This window comes from Rissa tridactyla, chromosome 10 (genome assembly GCF_028500815.1).
Source record: "Rissa tridactyla isolate bRisTri1 chromosome 10, bRisTri1.patW.cur.20221130, whole genome shotgun sequence".
Lineage (NCBI taxonomy): Eukaryota > Metazoa > Chordata > Aves > Charadriiformes > Laridae > Rissa > Rissa tridactyla.
The window spans coordinates 10,326,532-10,344,592 of NC_071475.1; the positions used below are offsets into that span (position 1 = coordinate 10,326,532).

Sequence of the window (18,061 nt, forward strand, 5' to 3'; positions counted from 1 at the left end):
GCACCGGGCATGCTCAGGCTCCGTTTACATTCATTTTGTATGAACATTAATGAGATCAAGTAGAACAAGGACAGATGTTTGTGAAAAATAAAATGTTAAACTCCTATTTGTAGTGATGAGAACAGAGCTTACGGCTTCATAGCTAAGAATCATCTGACCGGAGTGTGCACGAGATTCCTGGAGTATCTGGAGTCTAAGACTCACAGCTCCTTCCATCTGGTTATTTTTTTCAAGAGCACATCTTGTGCATTACGTAGGATATAATGATCCCTGTATAAATTCAGGATTATTCACTCTAAGGACAACCGAGTAAGGTCATCATATAAATTGTTTATAGCAAAGACTTACCTAGAAGTGCAATCCAGGGACTCTTCCAAGGTAAAAAAAAAAAAAAAAAAAAAAACAAAAAAAACCAAAACCAAACAAACCAAAAAACCCAAAACTAACCCAAAAAAAACCCACTGTAAATGGTAGTGAATTTTCGTCTTTTAAAATAATAGAACTTGGAGTTAAATTGAATGGAGGCAAAGAGACATGAGCTGTGCCAATACCAACACAGCCATGAAATTTCAAGTGCCCATTAACAGACTTCTCAGCTCTGTAAAACGTTGCAGAGTAAATAAGCATTATGAGCACTGAAGGAAAACATAATTTCAAAGAAAAGCTTGTCAGTTAAGGTCAGTTTAATATCCAGTCATGAATTTCACTCTTTTTAAGTCTTGCTGATAAGCTTTTATAATTGAGTTACTTCTCTTATTCCATGCATATTGAAGCAGTAATTAAGCTATGTTATGAGATACAAAGTATCGTGTGCTCAATTCATCAATTTTTGTTCAGTCTCGCAGTTCTTGTTCCGATTGTGCTGGCATTGTTGCACTGAAATATCTCAAAATCTATCATGTCAAGATTATGCATGATGTGGTTTGTAATAGTGGCTAGGGATTTGTTTACAAAAAAACAAATGTTCCTTTAATCTTTAAAACAAGATTAGACTTGTCTTACATCACAGAACAAAGAGATTTGGATTAATACAACAATTTTAATAAATCAGTAATTACCTTGTGGAGTGGCAGTTGGCTCATTTACCTTAACCTTTGAAAACAGCTTCCGCCACACAGATTTTAAGCTGTGCCCTTCTGAGATAAATTTTGATAGCTGGACCGTAGATTTAAGTGCTCTATAGGTGTATTTTTTATACCACAGCAATCGCCAATTCATGGAATTTGGACCGTACCGTCTCTTCGCCACACAGATAATTGCAAGTTAACGAAACTACCTCTGAAAGACTTTTGCAAGCTCTGCTTTTGGTAGCACCGTGCATAAAGTGACGCACCACGTGGGAGTTCATAGTACCATCATTAGGACAATAAAACCTGCCTTAGTTTATCATTTCAAATTCAGTTATCCCTATGAGGGGAGCACAGGGCGCCTGACCCTAGTTGGCAGCGTGAGTTTGTTTGTTGATGGGGCTTTAAGTAACGCTCCACGGGCTGTAAGCCAGTCCGCCATAAGCGTGTTTCTGTAGATGATATGGTCTGAAAATAGCTGGTGGGTGCAGACAACAGCAAAGTGCTGCTCCCATCCTTTCCCAGAGCACCCTGGGTCATCCGTGGTTACACTCGTCAGGGCTTTGACCCACGTCACTTTGCTCTGAAAATCAAATAGCCACATGCTAACAGGCGATTAATGAAGGCTGCAGTTCTTCTGCATGTTGGATAATAGATTTGTGCATATTTTATTAGGTTGCAGGACAGGCAGAAAATTTTTGGGGAAAGAGAATGTACCAGGAAGGTATTATGAGATGTTAGGTCAAGCACAGATGAACTTCAGCTACTTGAGAGGTGTTTTAGTCACCAGCCATGAACCAGTTAGGCAGCTTTACTCTACTAGACAGGACAAAGACATGAGATGGTGGGTGTTTTGGACATAAGGATGGCTGCACCAGCAGGTTCTTACACTGGTGGGACTAAGGAGAACAAGAAGGTCCCTCCAAAGCCATGTCCTGCCACCGTGACAATGCCAGCAAACAGCTGCTCGCACCCCAAGCCATCTTCACAGGGGGTTGGCCTGTCTGAAAGGGTGATACCTCAAGCAAGGCTTCTCCAATAAAATTGCAAACCTGACTCACGAAAGTGATGGCTGAAATCCGTATTTGATCAGACACCTCAACGTATTGCTGAATCTGGCCCTACCACTCAACCCAGGCAGAAGCTCAGACCAGCGGTGACGTGCAGACCCTTTTAAGACATTAGATTCTTATAACGAGCTCAAAATTATGGAGTGTTTTGATTCAGGAATTTTCCAGCTCTGATTATTATCCTATTCTCGTCTGTTTTAAGGGAAAATAGCAGATGGCTTCATGCACGTCACACCTCTTAGCAGTCTCTTTTTCCAAAAATTCCTTGATAGACAGATTTTAGGAGAAACATCATCCTTTTACTACTCACACCGATCTCTGATTGTTGTCCTTTCAGTTCTTTTGCAACTTCTCCTGTCCTCACATGCTTTCTTCGGCAGCAGGTACCCCACCTGACAGCCCTCACCATTACAGAGAGACACTTGGAACCCCAACCACATAGTTCCACACTTTCTAAACGTAGAGATTCAGCTTTAGGCCTTTAAAGCACAGAGAATTTTGTAATTTTCACAGGAAAAAAAAAAACAAACCAAAACCCCAAACAGCAACAATGTAATAGCTTGCATTTAAGAAAATAATAATTCTGGAAAAACATATACAAAGCTTAAAAAAAAAGGTGTTTTTCACTGACCAATAACACATAATCGTATTATGTGTTATTAATTTCTAAATATTCAATAGAAGAATTTTCCTTATTTATTTGTTTACAGAAATCTTCTCGGTGGACTGGAAACAACAAGAGAGACACACTACACAATTTATACCCAAGCAGCACACCAGATCTTAATTTCATAACGGATAACTATCCAATATATTATGCATGCTTTGTTATGCCTTATAAATACATTACAGTTATATAATTTATTCATTTTCAGTGTTCTTTCATAGAGTGCTTTGCTGCTAAGCTGTGTTTCTGGCACCTCATTCAGTCAAAATTTTGTCAGACTTTCACCCTTCAGAGCCCATCTTGCAGCTTTTCCCTTCCACCTCGCTAAACCCAGCCTCCTGCGGCGCGGGGGATCCACGTCTGAGCAAACGGCAACTTTTACAGACACCAGATTTGGTCCAAAGCCTGCAAAAACTAAGGAGGATTTTTTTTCCTGTTTCTTCAGTAACTCTTGGATCAGACCCTAAACACGGATCATTGGTTTCTAATGCAAAAACAGGCAATAATTGTTCCTCTTGGGTGCTCACTTCCACCATCGTGAGGGACGGAGACATAGCAATTATATCTTTGGTTCAACACAGTCATTTCCCAGCAATACTGGTTGTGTGAGCAAACATCTCCACAGCAGCATCAGGACCACAGCAGCTCATCATATGTATTTTTATATATATATATATATATATATATATATATATATATGAATGACTTAGGGTCCCCGCAGCCACGGGAGGAATAGCATTGCAAGGCCACCCAGAAACCCCTGTGTACCTCCGGTATCCTCATCTCACAGCCTGGCTCTTCTCTCTCTGCATTTCAACTCATTCATTTACTTTATTAATGAATTATTATTAATGAAAAATTAACGTTGCATGGAGACATTTTTCTTCTTTGATGGCACACCAGTCCTCAACCCTGGCCTGAAACATGTGTGTGAATATTTATAAGCAGCTTGCTATTGTCCTTCCAAAAATGTATAATTATGCTGCACTTCATTGGCATTTCATTAAATATATAACAATAAGATTAAGCTTTCACTAGGCTGTCTAGAAGCAGTTCAAATAGGGTGTAAATAACACTGCTACGCTGGACAAATATTTTATCAGGCTGCTCTCAGCTTTGTTCTGCAGCGAGGGACGGATTCAGTTCCAAACTTCAGCAGCAATGGGTCTCCCTACCCTACCAGAGAGCGATTTTCCCCCTACGGTTTGGGAAGGGATCCTCAGTCACCTGCATTCATTTCAGCTCCCTGCATGTGACCATTTCGTGTTTTCATTAGTCTCATTAGCACTTATTAGTGTCAGCAGGTTGCTCTCAAATGACCCACTGTCTTTGCAGCGAGGTTATGTCAAACACCAATAAACTCAATCGCATACCATTATAAATAAAGGCGGGCGGCTCAGCACGTGCCTTAGATGCATGATGCTGTGCGTGAATTCAAGAATTTCCAAGAAAAAAAAATGCAAGGCTGTGTCCTAGCACTCTGGAAGGTCATAGAATAAACTATGTGCTTTCGGGGAGACAAGTTTATCATACATGGTTTATTTATCATTTCACGTCCTTTCCTGCTGCCACAGATATCTGCAAAAACCTGTTTTGCCGGGGCTTGCGCTGCCTTGCATTGTAGAAATCAAGTTTCCAGGCAGATAATGCAGTGGAGGTTCAGTTATAATATCAACTGCGATCCATAACTTTCAGAGAAAAAAACCTGAAGCATTGGTCATGTCTGAGCTCAGTGCAATGTGGAATAATTAAAAAAGCTAACGATGCCTTTCAAGTACGGTATTAGCAACTAAGAACCGTACAGGGGGGAGAGCCAGCTGCCAAGCACAATTTGGCTGACCTGGGACCTGCTGACACCTCTGGGAAGGAGTGCTACAACCTGCTGGCCTCCGAGCCTGACAGCTTCTGGTGGCTCCATTTTTTATTTCCTTAAAATCTGAGACTTCAGAAAGATCTCACAAGTTGAACTCTAGGGACCAAGAAAAACCTTGATTGCTTTCCATTGGCCTGTACTGGGTGCTGCTGAGATTTCTGAGATCTACCCAACTCAGAAGATAAATATGCAAATCCTACGAGTTCTCCTTAAAATCTGGGTGTTTACATCTGTGTACCTAGCTAACAATAAAGAGTTTTTTACCCCTGAACAGCAGTATACACTTCATAAGTACTCAGAGGACTTGAGTTCTGTCATTTTGGTGCACTCATGGAGGTGAAGATGCACGTTCACTCACCATGAAGGTGCCACCCATGAGAAATCGTGGTCCTACTTCAGTTATGGATGCCCCTCAGCCATATGTCTGAGCAACGTTTGTTTCCACAAGTGCAAAGAGGGGGCCATGGAAAAACGACAAAGCTGCAGCGTATGACCCTCCCAGGCTGAACAGCATTGAGGGCTAGAAATTCCTTTGCAAGATCTAAGCTATTTTATATGAAATCTGCTCTTTAACAGACCATGTCTATTCAGCTGAAAGTCAGGCATGAGCTTAAAAACCTTCTGGCAGCGCACAGACTTCATATAATTTTAATGTTATTATTTATTGTCGTAAACCTAGGAAACCCAGGCTCAGGCTAAGACACCGTTCTTCTAGTTGTACAAACGCAGAAAAAAGGTCAGTCCCAAATTGCTGCAATACAGTGTTGGAGCTCAGCAGGTCAGTAAAGACAGAGGGGAACATACAAGGAAACAATGCAAAAAATAACTCATCCTCTTAAGTAAATAAAGTTACAAATAGAAAATTGGTTTAGCAAGAAGATGATTTACCTGCAGTAATAGAGAAAGTCAGAAGCAGAGCTGGGATTAAACGAGCCTCAGGAGTTTCTGGTTCCCAGGCCATTAGCCAACACCATCTCCATTAGTCATATCGTTATGAGGGAAGTATACAACATGCTTGTGCCATTTATTCCAATTTACCTAACAGTATGCCAACTGTTAGAAAATGGCAATGTAAGTGTTTTTTCACTGGTGAGTCTTCTCACGCTGTTGAATTAGCACCCTTTTTGCTGATTTATGCAGCCCTTAAATGGAAATTCTTCATGGATTCTTTGTGTCTAATTTCCCCTTTCATATTTTATGGGTATATTTTAGTGCAGCCAATAGGGTTGTTCAGACACGTATTACACTCTTAAAAGTATCCCACTCTGGCCACTGAATATATTGCAATGAAAAATCAAGAATTCTGGATAAAAAAATTACAAAAACCTTAAATTCTTTCTAAAGTTTCTGCCAGTGAATAAAACATTGTTCAAAAACCTGGAGAATATTGCAAAGATCAGAAAGCTCTAAAAGAAAAAAAAAATTAATATGATGATCTCTTTTTAATGTTTACTACAATTAAAAAATATTAAATTAACTCAGCAAGACTGGATCTGAGGCAACTAGGAGATAGGAGACATCACTTGCCAGACTGATTGCACTGTGCTTGTATTTTAAACTGGAGGAATGTCAGTTTTCCCAGGGTTATGAGAGGTCTGTTATCAAAGTCTGCAAAGTATTACACTGCCTGAGCATTAGATTGATGCTTCTAAAATTGAGCAAGATGGAATTAAAGCAGATAGTTGGACGGACTCCCTGTAGGAAGCATCATGTATTTCTCCTAGACAGCATTATTCAACCTGAAATCTTTTGTTTCGGATTTCTATTCTTTAACTTATCAGACTACTGCTTTACAACTCCCAGAGTAAATAGTATCTCAGCCTGTTTGTGAAATACATAACCCTTCAGATGACACGTTCTTTCACTCCAGTTTTTTCATCCTCCTAGAAAGTGTGTTCCTACCCCTGTAATTCATTCTGCGCCCCATGACATCCCCATAAAGTAAGAGAAACTACATGTCTCATTCAATTTTCTGAGATTTTGTTTTATAAGGAATAGGTGAGCTCAGGGTTACAGATTCTCCTGTTCTAGTTTATAGCAGTTTTTTTTAAGAAACAAAACGGCCTGAAAGATTTTACCTACCTCTGTGCTATTCCCATTGCCAAAAGTCTCCATCAGTGCAAGAGTCTCTCGCAGGGAGCTTGAACTTTCCTTTAATCTAATCCATTTAGAAAATGACTCACAATTTATTGAATAAAGTGGAGAAAATTGATATCTTTTCATTAAGCTGACAAAGTCTTTTTCACTGCTGGCATCTGTGAAATGTGTTCTCTATTTAAATTTTATTTATATCAATCTTCTCTGGCGGAAACTAGATTAAAATGGAATGCTTTATACTTACAGTAAAAACTTTCCCATCCTGCAACGAGTGCCATGCTGGTATTGAAAATGAACTCTGTTTCTTATTCCTTGGAGTAACATGATACCTATGATCAGGAGGAAGCGCAATCTAATATCTCTACCCCTTTGTATTCTATTTCTATATAAACAAAATGTGTACACTTTATCACAAGCAAAAAGAGATAGCTGCAGCGGCTTTATAATGGCAAATGCAGAAGCAATCTTGGAACATTTTAATACATAGCATGTTCCCTCTAAACTGTTGAAAAATGCATGATGATGCTTTGCTCTGTTTTCGTATTTCAGGGTCTTCCATAAACATGAATTAAAGATATATATTGGGCTGTGAGTATTGTCATATTGTTACATTGTAAAATATAATGCCTTTATACTTATTGTCATATACGGTTTGTCATGTTGTTAATGCAGTTTCCTAGATACAAATGCAGAAAAGTTAAAGGAGAATTCTATCTGCAAAAAAAGTCTTTGCGTTTTTTCATACACACTGGAGTAGCAAACGTGACACCAGCAAGTGCCTGCGAGTTTCTGGGCTTGTGTGCACGTGTTCTGCCAGACCACCCTCTGCCCACGTCCTGATAATCACCCGTACGGGGGCAGTTAGTCACTGCTTTGAATGACTGAGTAGCTGCAGTTTAATGCAAGAACTTGAAGACTGAGAAATGTGAAACTCGACAAGTTGGGGACTTTCAAGAAGTAAGGAAGTTTTAATCAAATGGATTGTGTAGTTTTTTCCAACTGTTGCTTGATTCGAGAGAAAGATGATGGAATGGTTGGTGTTGCCATGTGGATTTGATCTCAGTTTAGGTGCAGATATTTGAAGGTGTTCGGTGCATTTTTACTGGGATCCCGTAATAGAGTAATTTGTTACGGAAATTCAAGGGGGAAGCGTCCCCAGCCAGCTCTCTGCCTGCACCAAACCTCTGTGCTCCAGATGGTGCACAAGAACAAGTCAAAACGCGGTCACTACTTGCAGGCTGAAGGCCATTGAAGTCAGTCTAGGCTGGAAGTTCCCTGCAGCCACCTAAGATCTGGGCATTATATTTGGGAACAAATTCATTTTAAAATGCAATAGAATTGTGTAAACACTAGCAAACATAAGCTATTCTCTTGCTCTTTCCCTGTATGCAGTCTGATTGCCAGATCTTTTCTCTGTAGTTTATTTCTCTGTTTGGTACACGATTAGCAAATGCCATTCCAACCAAATGGTTTTTTGTCTGTTAATCCATGCAGACTAAATACATCAGAAGTTAAATATTTTGATCAAAAATTTTCTATAGCTTTGCAAACAAAGACTAAAAAAAAAACCCCAGTGTGAACTGGACTGGAAAAAAAAATCTCAATAATTTTTTGAAGAAAGTTGCTCCATTAGTTATATGATTAGAGTTTAATATTCTTATAAAAGAGGCATTTTCTTGAAAAGAACTCAGATATTAGCAATCCCTTATTTACCCTAGCAGGAGGTGGGTAAAAAAACCCAAACCAAAACAAAACACAGACAAGGCAGGAGCAGCCAAGCCTCTTTTATATCTTTTTTTTTTCCCCCCCATGGCTGAGGGTATCTGTCTCAGTCAAATCAGCCTTGCATGAAATCTCTATGCTTCATGTATTCCCTAGACAGTGAGAAGTGCACAACGAAAACCACTCCAAAACGTTACAGGCATCTAATTCAGCGTGATGTGAGCGCTCACAGCCTGGGATACCTGGTGACTAACGGGAGTCTGTAATTCGTATCCAGAATTAGCAGTTCGGGTCACCGAGATGCTCAGGTTCTTCGGGATCTGGGAGATCTTGAACACACACCGCCCCGAGGGAAAGCATCTTAACTTGAACAATTCTGTCTCTCACACGACTGCTTCGGCACATCTCAGAATCTCAGAGTGACATAACCTAAATGTAGAGAAGCTGAATTGTATTTCCCAGGGAAGCTTTTTCGGTCCCTCCACCCCTCCCCCTACAGGTGTACCTAATCTCAAACGCAGCAAACTGTGATCCATTTTAAGGCTTTTTCCTGCCTCTTTGAACAGAGCTGGAGGTGTAAAACTTTGAAATCAAGTAGACCTCAAAGGATCAGCAGTGCCCAAGAAGGACAACTGGTCCTAAAGATTAAAAGGCTCTTAATAGAAGAGAGAACCTATAAACACAAGACTCAAAGGAAATAATTTTCATTGGGCTCTGGACACCTCTACCACAGCGTGGTGGTGAGGACTAGACTACAGCGAGCTTTGTAGTGCTTCAGACTTACAAAAGGATTTTGCCCACTTACATATTAGAGACAAATAGGAACTTTTCATCTGCAAATGGCCCTAGTTTCCCCCTTTATGAAAGAAGCCTTGTCTCCAGCCCAGCTATGGTGGGTAGGGACAGGTGAGGGTGCTCACTGGTGGACCTGTGGGTGGGCGGGCTACCCTGTGATTGCAACTGCACTTTGATCACAAATTAATGTACATATATATATATATACTAACATCTGCACAGTATTACATGAATCAGTTGACATTAGGGTTCAGCACTGACTTTGCATTCGATTATTTTTCAAGGTCAATGCGCGAATACTTGGGCTGTGTTTAACAGCATTACTAAGCAGTTAAATCATTTTAATTGCTATGAACAGCATTGCTTCTCCATTCCGTCTCTCAGTCTGTATTCATCTCCTGTCTCTGTTTTACATTGTCAACTCCCTAGGCCAGGGCGTTCAGTTTTGTGGGTTTTAGTACCTTGCACCATAGGATCCTTCTCCATGGTAATTTAATGCTACAGCACTGCTACTAGTAAATAATTATGATCATGGCTTTTGATTCCATCTAGCAGGATTCTCCTCACGTACTCTGAGGATGCTCTGTTCTGATGATTGCTGTGAAGGCCAGTATTTAGCAGGATACGGTTTTTCAGTTTGCCCACTGCACAATCTATTATTAGAGTGCAGATTCAGCCCTCATGTGCCTTTTCATGCATTGCAAAGAGAGATACTTCTTTTCTCCACTGTTAGCAGCATTAATGATACCCTCCTGAAAATGATGTGTGAATAGCATCACTAAACTGCCTTGCAAGCACAGGTGTAAAGGGGGTTTTTTTATACGTATGGAGAAAACATAAATTACATGATAAAAATGAGGTATAAGCTGTGAGAAGGAATAGGAAAGACAACACAGAGAGCTAGATGATCATTGTAGATCCCTTCCAACTACTATTCTATTCTATTCTGTTCTGTTCTGTTCTAAGCTTACTTGCTCCAATTCACTCAACTCTTCTTCCAGACCAAAGGAGTTTTCAAACTCAAGGTTTTTCTCCCTGTGTTTCAAGAAAACTCAGCGGGTGAAAACCATCTCCCTATAGGGACAGTTATTCAGCAAGTCTGCTGGTATAATCACATACCAAGTGAACGCCTATTTTAGTGATACTCACTTGGACTTCTGAGTTGCAGGAGCTTCCCATTAGAGTTAATTAGCTGGCCCAGAAGTATTGCTTCTCATTCTGGTTTATTTTTCACTAAGGTGGGCTATACTTGGGTGCACTCCAGCATGGCCCACCAGATATCTTGACCATATGCCATTCAGATCAACCTTGTACACCAACAAGCAGCGGAGGCTGGTTTATCCGGCTTATCTGAGGAACAACGATCTCACCTTTCTGAAGGACATCTTAATTGCACTTTAAATGAAACAAAATTGAAATTTAATGCCTTGACCTTCTTTACAGAATTTCCCACTCCATATTTACCATTTTTATTTCCCAGAGTTTACTACCAACTTACATAAAAAACAGTTTCCTTTCTGGGCCTGTGACATATTTTCATGTTTGTTTAACCAAACTAAGTTATTTCTCTCTGTTACATTCTTACCTAAATAATACAGTATTTGACTTAGTTTGGGTGTAAGCATGTGTACGTAAGTCTCCCATTTGTAAATACACATTTATAGTATTACACACCTACATGCCTCCACCTGTGTGTGTGCTGTTTGTTAGTCTGAAGCAGAAGCAGCTGGATCAGAAAGTGAGGGCAACGTTAAGGAGAGGGAATTATGTGAGACTGCCAGACAAAGTGGCTGAGGGCTGGCCCCTCAGAGGCTCATTTTTCAGGGACCACAATGGAAAACAACATGCTAAATTGGAAGAGGCTTACGAAAAGTTAGTTTTCCTTTCAGAACTAAGATCAAAAGGGGAACCACTCCTAGTAAATTAGGATTGGAGCAATGAAGTCAGCTGCCTAGGTGGGATGACAGGAGGTCTGCTGAGACAACGTGATGGGTATAACTCCTGTAGATAATGCTGATGATACATAACTTTGGCTCATGCCCACCTCTCCTAACCTGAAAATGAGAGTGCAGTTCAAATGGAAGTGCTGGAGTCCCTCCATTTTGCCTTGTTGAGTTTCTTTCTTCTACAGTCTCCTGCTCTGGTGCCACAGTGTGGGTTGTTCATATGTTAGAGATTAAAAAAAAAAAGGACTTCATCTGTGTATCTGTGAATTAAGGTAATGGACATTAGTAGCAGCTGCAGATACATCTTTAGGTGTTTCCTTAGGACTTTGTGAGCATAAACAGATTACAAGTAGATAAAAAATAAATCACGACTTTAATTATAAACTCTGAAATGTTGCATGCACAACAGGGCATTTTCCATAGCTGAATGGTGTGATAGAAAGGTAGTCTGCTGCTTCAAATGTATTTTATGGGCTTGCTGCAGCTATGTGGGGAGATACGAAAGGGTTAAGCATCTCTCTTGGAGCCAGTGTGAGAAGCTTTGACAGTTAGGCTTCCTGAGTGCAACCATGAAATTAATTCTTGCCAGGGAAAACAAACCACAGAGAGAGCCACTCATGCACCGACTAGTCACAGTTTGCAAGGTTAGCTAAAGTTTATCAAAATCCCCAGACAAAAAATGTCATTAAGATACAGTTAAAGTTATAGACAGATACCAATTCCCAGGCAAGAAACTTCATTAAGGTACACTCAAGGTTGTAAACATATGTGCCAATTAAATTCAAACAACAAGATCCAAACTCTGTCATTATTTACAACGTTAAATATTTGGAAATTAAAAGTTACTGCTAGAGATAATATGGTTGCTATAAAATTCATAATCATGTTTCAACAAACTGAACTTCTGGTGCTGTTCAGTATTACCTTACCTTCTATTTCTAGTTGTGATGCTCTCTGCCATGGGATACTGTGAAAGCTAAAAGTCTACGTGGATTCTGCATGAGAATTCTGCAGACATTTGTGGAAGAAAAAGGCAGCTGTAGGTACTGAAAGCAAAGCAGACACCGTTTATTCTGGAGTACCCTGAGCCACAAGTCCTGGAGACCTGAAGAATATTCTGGGGAAGATCTCTTTTGACTTGCCTTGTTCTTACATATGTCCATAACGATCGGATTGGCCACTCTCAGAGACAGGCTGTTGGCGTGGATGGTCCTTTGGTCTGGAGAAGCGTTGCTGTCATCACGGCATTCCCCGCAGTCCCAGCATGATAGCAGAGCAGATCTCGCGTATAAGGAAGCTACGGCAAGCAGTGCACTGTCTTAGAGAATATAGGATGCAAACCAAGTAATTAAATGTGGAATCCTTGCAACGACATTTCAATTGAAGGGTTTAGAAGGGACACTGCCTCTTAAATGCAGTGTTAGACCCTTGAGATATTATTAGATTTTTCATTATAACATAGTTGTAAACATTGTCTTTTCTCTTTTAGCTTCAATAGTGATTGGGAAATGGTGGTGTGAGATGGAGCCCTGCCTAGAAGGAGAGGAATGTAAGACATTGCCTGATAATTCTGGATGGATGTGTGCAACTGGCAATAAAATCAAGACCACCAGAGTAAGTCTTTCTGCCTATACCTAGGAGGTATTAATAGGAAAGGGAGTCACTAATAATTGCTCATACATATCTTTTCCATCATCATGCCTACTGTAAAAGTCTTAAAGATCACTGCATACCTCCTCAGCCACCCAGTTCTTCTGGTTGGGTGAAATTCAGTGAAAATTTGCATGGATTCAGGCTGGTCAGCTGAGTCCAGGCTTGATAGCCAGCAGCTTGGAGCTGCTGAATCGCCAGGTCACTTTCTTACAGACATTGTCACCTCAGGAAAAAAGCTAGTGCACATCACTGGGTCCCTTTCTGGTGGCAAAAGGGAAGAACATTAGACCGAAGGGATCTGCTGGATCCCATATCCATTCCTTGGCTGTTCCAGGCCACATCTGTACCAGCAGCTGTGCAGGTGTTTAGTAGCATGAAACGATGTTGAGGACTCAAATCTGCATTTCAGGTCTTACTTCAGAGTAGCTCTAGCCCCGTGCGCCCATTAGTGACATACTCTTGAGATGCTGAAGATTCAGGTAACATAGGCCAACAATTTTCACCGTATATTTCTAGGAAAATGCGGAGATACAGCTGCAAAGAGAGCAAGCGTGAATGAGCTGGCTAAACTTCTCCTATTATGAGATTACCTTTGGAGAAAAAAGTGTTTTTCCAAAATAGATTCTAGCTTTACTTTTGCATTGTGCAATTTTTTCACAACCATTTTCTTAAAACTGCCACCTATACCTCTATTCAGCAATTTTTAATTAAAATATTTTCACACCGCAATTGAATATTTTTCCAAGAAAATTACATGGTTGCCAAGATATTATTTTTTTTTATAAATGAATAAATTTCGCTTTTCAATGAAGTGGAAAATAACTTTTGAAACCTGCTAAATGAAAAAAAGCAAATTTTCAAGAATTTTTCTGTGGTTACGAAGAAGTTCTACATACTCATACACAACTACTAATTCACACAGGAACGTGAAGCTCAGTGTTATGATTTCCTGACTTCTTCCTTTTTCTACAATCCTAAATCTAGTGTTACGATTTCCTGACTTCTTCCTTTTTCTACAATCCTAAAACTAGTCATTTTTTATGCCTTCTAGGCCTTTTGTTGTAGGAGGAGGTTTTACCCCAGCTGATCCCCATGCCTTCTGAATTCTTTTCTTTCCCTGCATATGACTTACCCAAGGATGAATGATTTGTGCTGCAACTCTAGTTCCTTGAAAGGTGCCTTCTGCCACGGCTAATCTCACCGCCACATCAAATTACCAGGATACGGATTATCAGAGGAGGTTTTCTTTGCAGAAGGCAGTAAGTGGCCTCTGAAAACGGGATGCATATTACCTCTTTGCCATCTCCCAGAGCAAAGCAGAAAGTACATTGGAAACTGTGATTCCTTGGCACAGTTTCTTCTTGGAATGTCGTTGTTGCTGCAAACCACTCTGTGCTCACAACTGAACCACCACGGGAAGATTGTGCCCTCCCAAGTGTGCCTTGCAGTGCGATTGAAAAAAAAAAAAACAAGCAACACCCAAACTTACTACTTGCCCTTTTCAGTGAGGCAACATTTTTCTCTCACTGAATTAGGGATTTAAAATGGAAGAAAGTGATATTAAAGAAGCAATAAGCAACATGAAAAAGAATGTTATACTTTTGTTAAATTACAATAATTCAGTACTTCTGCAGTCTGTCTGCAAATTATATAATTTAGGAATTGCATTTGCTTTTTTCTGTGAAATTGTCCTGCTCTTAACTCCCCCAACCCTCATCATATAAACTAGTTTTAGGCGATAGCCTCCATCTAGAAGTGATTGCTAGAAATTTAGCAGCTTCATTAATATGCAGATGCATGGTCCAATCTATTCAGTATGCATTATTGTATTTCATTTAAATTAAATACTTACAGAGTGAGTGCTCATAACTGAAAAAATATTTCTTCATTTACCCACAGGAATTATTTTAATTAGCTTGTGAGGGGAGTACCTTATGGTGCTGCTTCCAGTAGAATTTTGCTTTGTTGCTTTAGAATATCATTAAGGAACCCAACTGACAAAGGCAACATGACAAGATGTGTTTAGCAACCGTCTCTTGCATTATCTAAGCAAAAATTCTGCTTCAGAATCTCTGAAACTTTGCTTGAATCCGTACCGCTGCATCAAGTCTAGCAACATAAATATAAAAGAATAGAAGCAATCAGATCCTGAAACAGGCATTTTTTTTCTTTGTTTTGTCATTTCAGATGGCATCAGAGAAAGAGATTACACTATAATCTGTACTGACCCCAGTCCGGGCTGCAAGATTGGGCCATGTGTGTCTAATTTATGTAGTTAAGGAAGTTAAGAAAGCAGAAGAAACAAGACAAATCAGTCAACATCCTAGATAGTTCTGTGGTGATTAGCCAGAAAGTTAGAACAAGTCAGCATGGGCTGTAAACTGTTTTCATGAAGCCTCTTCCTTACACTAAATACATTTACATTGGGCAGCTGCTGTCCTGACAAGGGAAATATTCACATTTATGATTCCCAGGATTAAAATATCTATTAGTATATTCTTCAAGGCCCACAGTAAATCACAGATAAGCATGTGTGAATGTGTGTATATATATATATACACACACACACACACACGTATATATACACAATATATGTAATTTTACAGTGTCGTATATTACTTTGTGGTTGGTTCTCGGATGTGATTAACACTGATTAGTGTCAGAAGGTAGACAACAGATCCAGTGAAAGCTTTACCAGCACATCCTCCATTCCTTCCTTTTCATGCAGTTATTCCTGTGTTTAGTCCTTTAGCATAGCTCACTAATTAAGTTGTTAAAGCCAAAGATATAAAGCTCACGGCCTCTGTAAATCGATTTGTTTTCTATTGATGGTCAGAGCAGGTGACAAACACTGGAAAGAAATCATTTTGTAATTCAATTTTTGGAGCAGTTTCAACACTTTTTTTAATCCCTATTCACTCCTTTTTTTTTTTTTTTTTTAAGAATGTAAGTTTCAGTGCTTTCCTTAAAAATCTGGGGCTCTTGGAGCTGTACTAGGACCTGGCTGGAGATCCCTCACTACATTTCAACAGAGCAAGCGACACCGGGGGAAATGCAAGAGCACGGTCTCAGTTGGGATGCTGGGAGATGGTGCCCACAAGGGCACATAAATGCCTGTAAGAACCAGAGCTGCTGAAAACACATGGAGTCATGGCTCTTCATGCAGCCCATGTTTTGTTACTTCCCACCTGAGCAAGGGAGTCGCTCACAAACTCTTGACATTGGATTGGCGTCTACACACAACTTCCTGTGGGCGCTTTGCAGGGCCCTCGAGGAGCGCGGTGCTCCCCCCTGGGCTCATGTGCACGCTGCACTGCAAAATGCCCTTTTTACGTAATCCACCCTAATATCACCTGGTGTTCATGTACTAGCCCTCTGAATACTTCAACAAGCTGTTTTTCTGCTGATACTGTGGAGGATAGATATTAAAGCATTGAGCACTTGGGGACCAGCAGAGAAGCTCAGCTCGGAGCATCTCTCCAGCTTCACTGCCTGCACCCTCCATGACAGCCCACCCACCCCCCAGTTTCCAGTGCAATACTTGGTTTACCCTACGTTTTGCCATCAGAGAAATGCAGGCCATTTTATGGTGCTGAGCATCCATTTCTTAGCAGCCACTGGTCATCTCTTGCTGCAGCAAATAGGACCTGAGGTGCCCAAGGCCCCTTGGCACCGTGGTCACTTGTCATTCCCTGCTCCTACTCCAACCGCACAAACGCGTGAGGCAGTGTACAAACAAGAATGGGATGCATTCATCCCAGAGAGAGAAAACCCAGCAGGGTCACTCGTCAGTGGCAAACCAGGAGAGCAGAAAATGGGAACTGGGGGAAGGAAGGAAATGGTAAATGAACCCAGAGTTTCATTTTCTTTTTTTAAGCTGTCCAACTCGGTTAATATGTCAGATGATTTCCAGATTAAGTTTTTCTTTAGAGCACTGAAGAAACCCCTCTATTTTTTTGATAACAGTTCCTGTAATTAAGAGGTCAGTTCAAAGCAGTAGAGCACAAGATAGTAAATATCTCTTGCTATAAGACTTACTGCTGCATTTCATCATATCACCTAGTGCTTAGCTAATAATTTGTAGTCTGGATTTAATGCCCGAGCCTGTTCATATTCAAGTCTATTTGAGTTTCATTGCTGACCTAGTCATCTGGCAAAGGGCTGGACCCCTTGTGCCATTGATCTGTGTGTGTCAGTGTGGGAAAGAAACAAAAGCCTTATCTCGAGAGTGCTATTTTTGCTTCTGGTCAGTCATTCTTATTTCAGCATCCTAAAAAAAAGCCCTCTGGGCGGTGGTGTTTCCTCTCCAAGCCATTAGTGCGCTCACTCAGATCAATTGTGGTGTTAGTCATAAAGAGCGACGGTTTTATGGTCTGTTGCAGGCCGTGTTATCTCACCCGAGGTGACTAGGTGAAGTTGGTCAGAGTTTCCAGTCTATTTTATAGCTAGTCACTGCTATCCTGCCCCTCTTTGGGGAAGTGGGTTTGTAGGGGTCCAAATGAACCTGAAAGATGGGTCCGTCTGCATGTCCTTGTCTAGCAGAAGCTACTAGACTCTGCGAAGGGGAGGGTGGAAGGCTGGGGTGAGCATGGCCCCATGCCCAAAGCTGTCGTGGCATCTCCTGCACCACCAGCCCAAGTGACGGATGCACATCCAGGGTCTCCCAAGCTACAGGCACGGTCTGCCCCGAGCACATCGTGAAATCCCTGCAGCCCCGAGAGAAAAGAACCCCTCCAAAATATTGCTGTTTAAACTCAGCTATATCATGAGCAGGGCAAAGTGCCACGAAACCTAGGTCTGTCTTTCCTCTCATAACATATTTCATACAACTGACTCTTTCGCACTTCCTTACTGCAGATCCACCCGAGGACCTAACAGAATGCCAGCTGCATGGAGACAGTGAAAGCCCTGCTGATTTATGAGGACAAAGTCATGGAAGTTTAAAATCATCTCAGCATTTACAAGCCAAATGGATTTCTTATTTGCACTTTGACTGTTTACCAGATAACAACAGTGGCTTCACTGTGTGAAAGAAAGTATTCAGTGGAAATAATGCCCCTGATTTTTGACAGCTGAAAATAAAAATGAAGAAAATGGTTCCTTTGGTAAAGTTTCTGAGATTGCGAAGTACAAGCAACAGTATAAATTTGGATCTACAATTTACTTTATAC

The 18,061-nt window shown here is 40.7% G+C and overlaps 1 protein-coding gene across 1 annotated transcript in view; it reads left to right on the forward strand.

Moving 5' to 3' along the window:
- The window catches only part of TAFA1 (TAFA chemokine like family member 1), a 225,784-nt gene extending 208,019 nt beyond the window's left edge, over positions 1 to 17,765 (forward strand). The window contains exons 3-4 of the mRNA XM_054216409.1: positions 12,727 to 12,851; positions 17,748 to 17,765. Coding sequence (XP_054072384.1) covers positions 12,727 to 12,851; positions 17,748 to 17,765 — 143 coding nt within the window. The remainder of the gene's footprint in view (positions 1 to 12,726; positions 12,852 to 17,747) is intronic.
- The last annotated feature ends 296 nt before the right edge of the window (positions 17,766 to 18,061 follow it).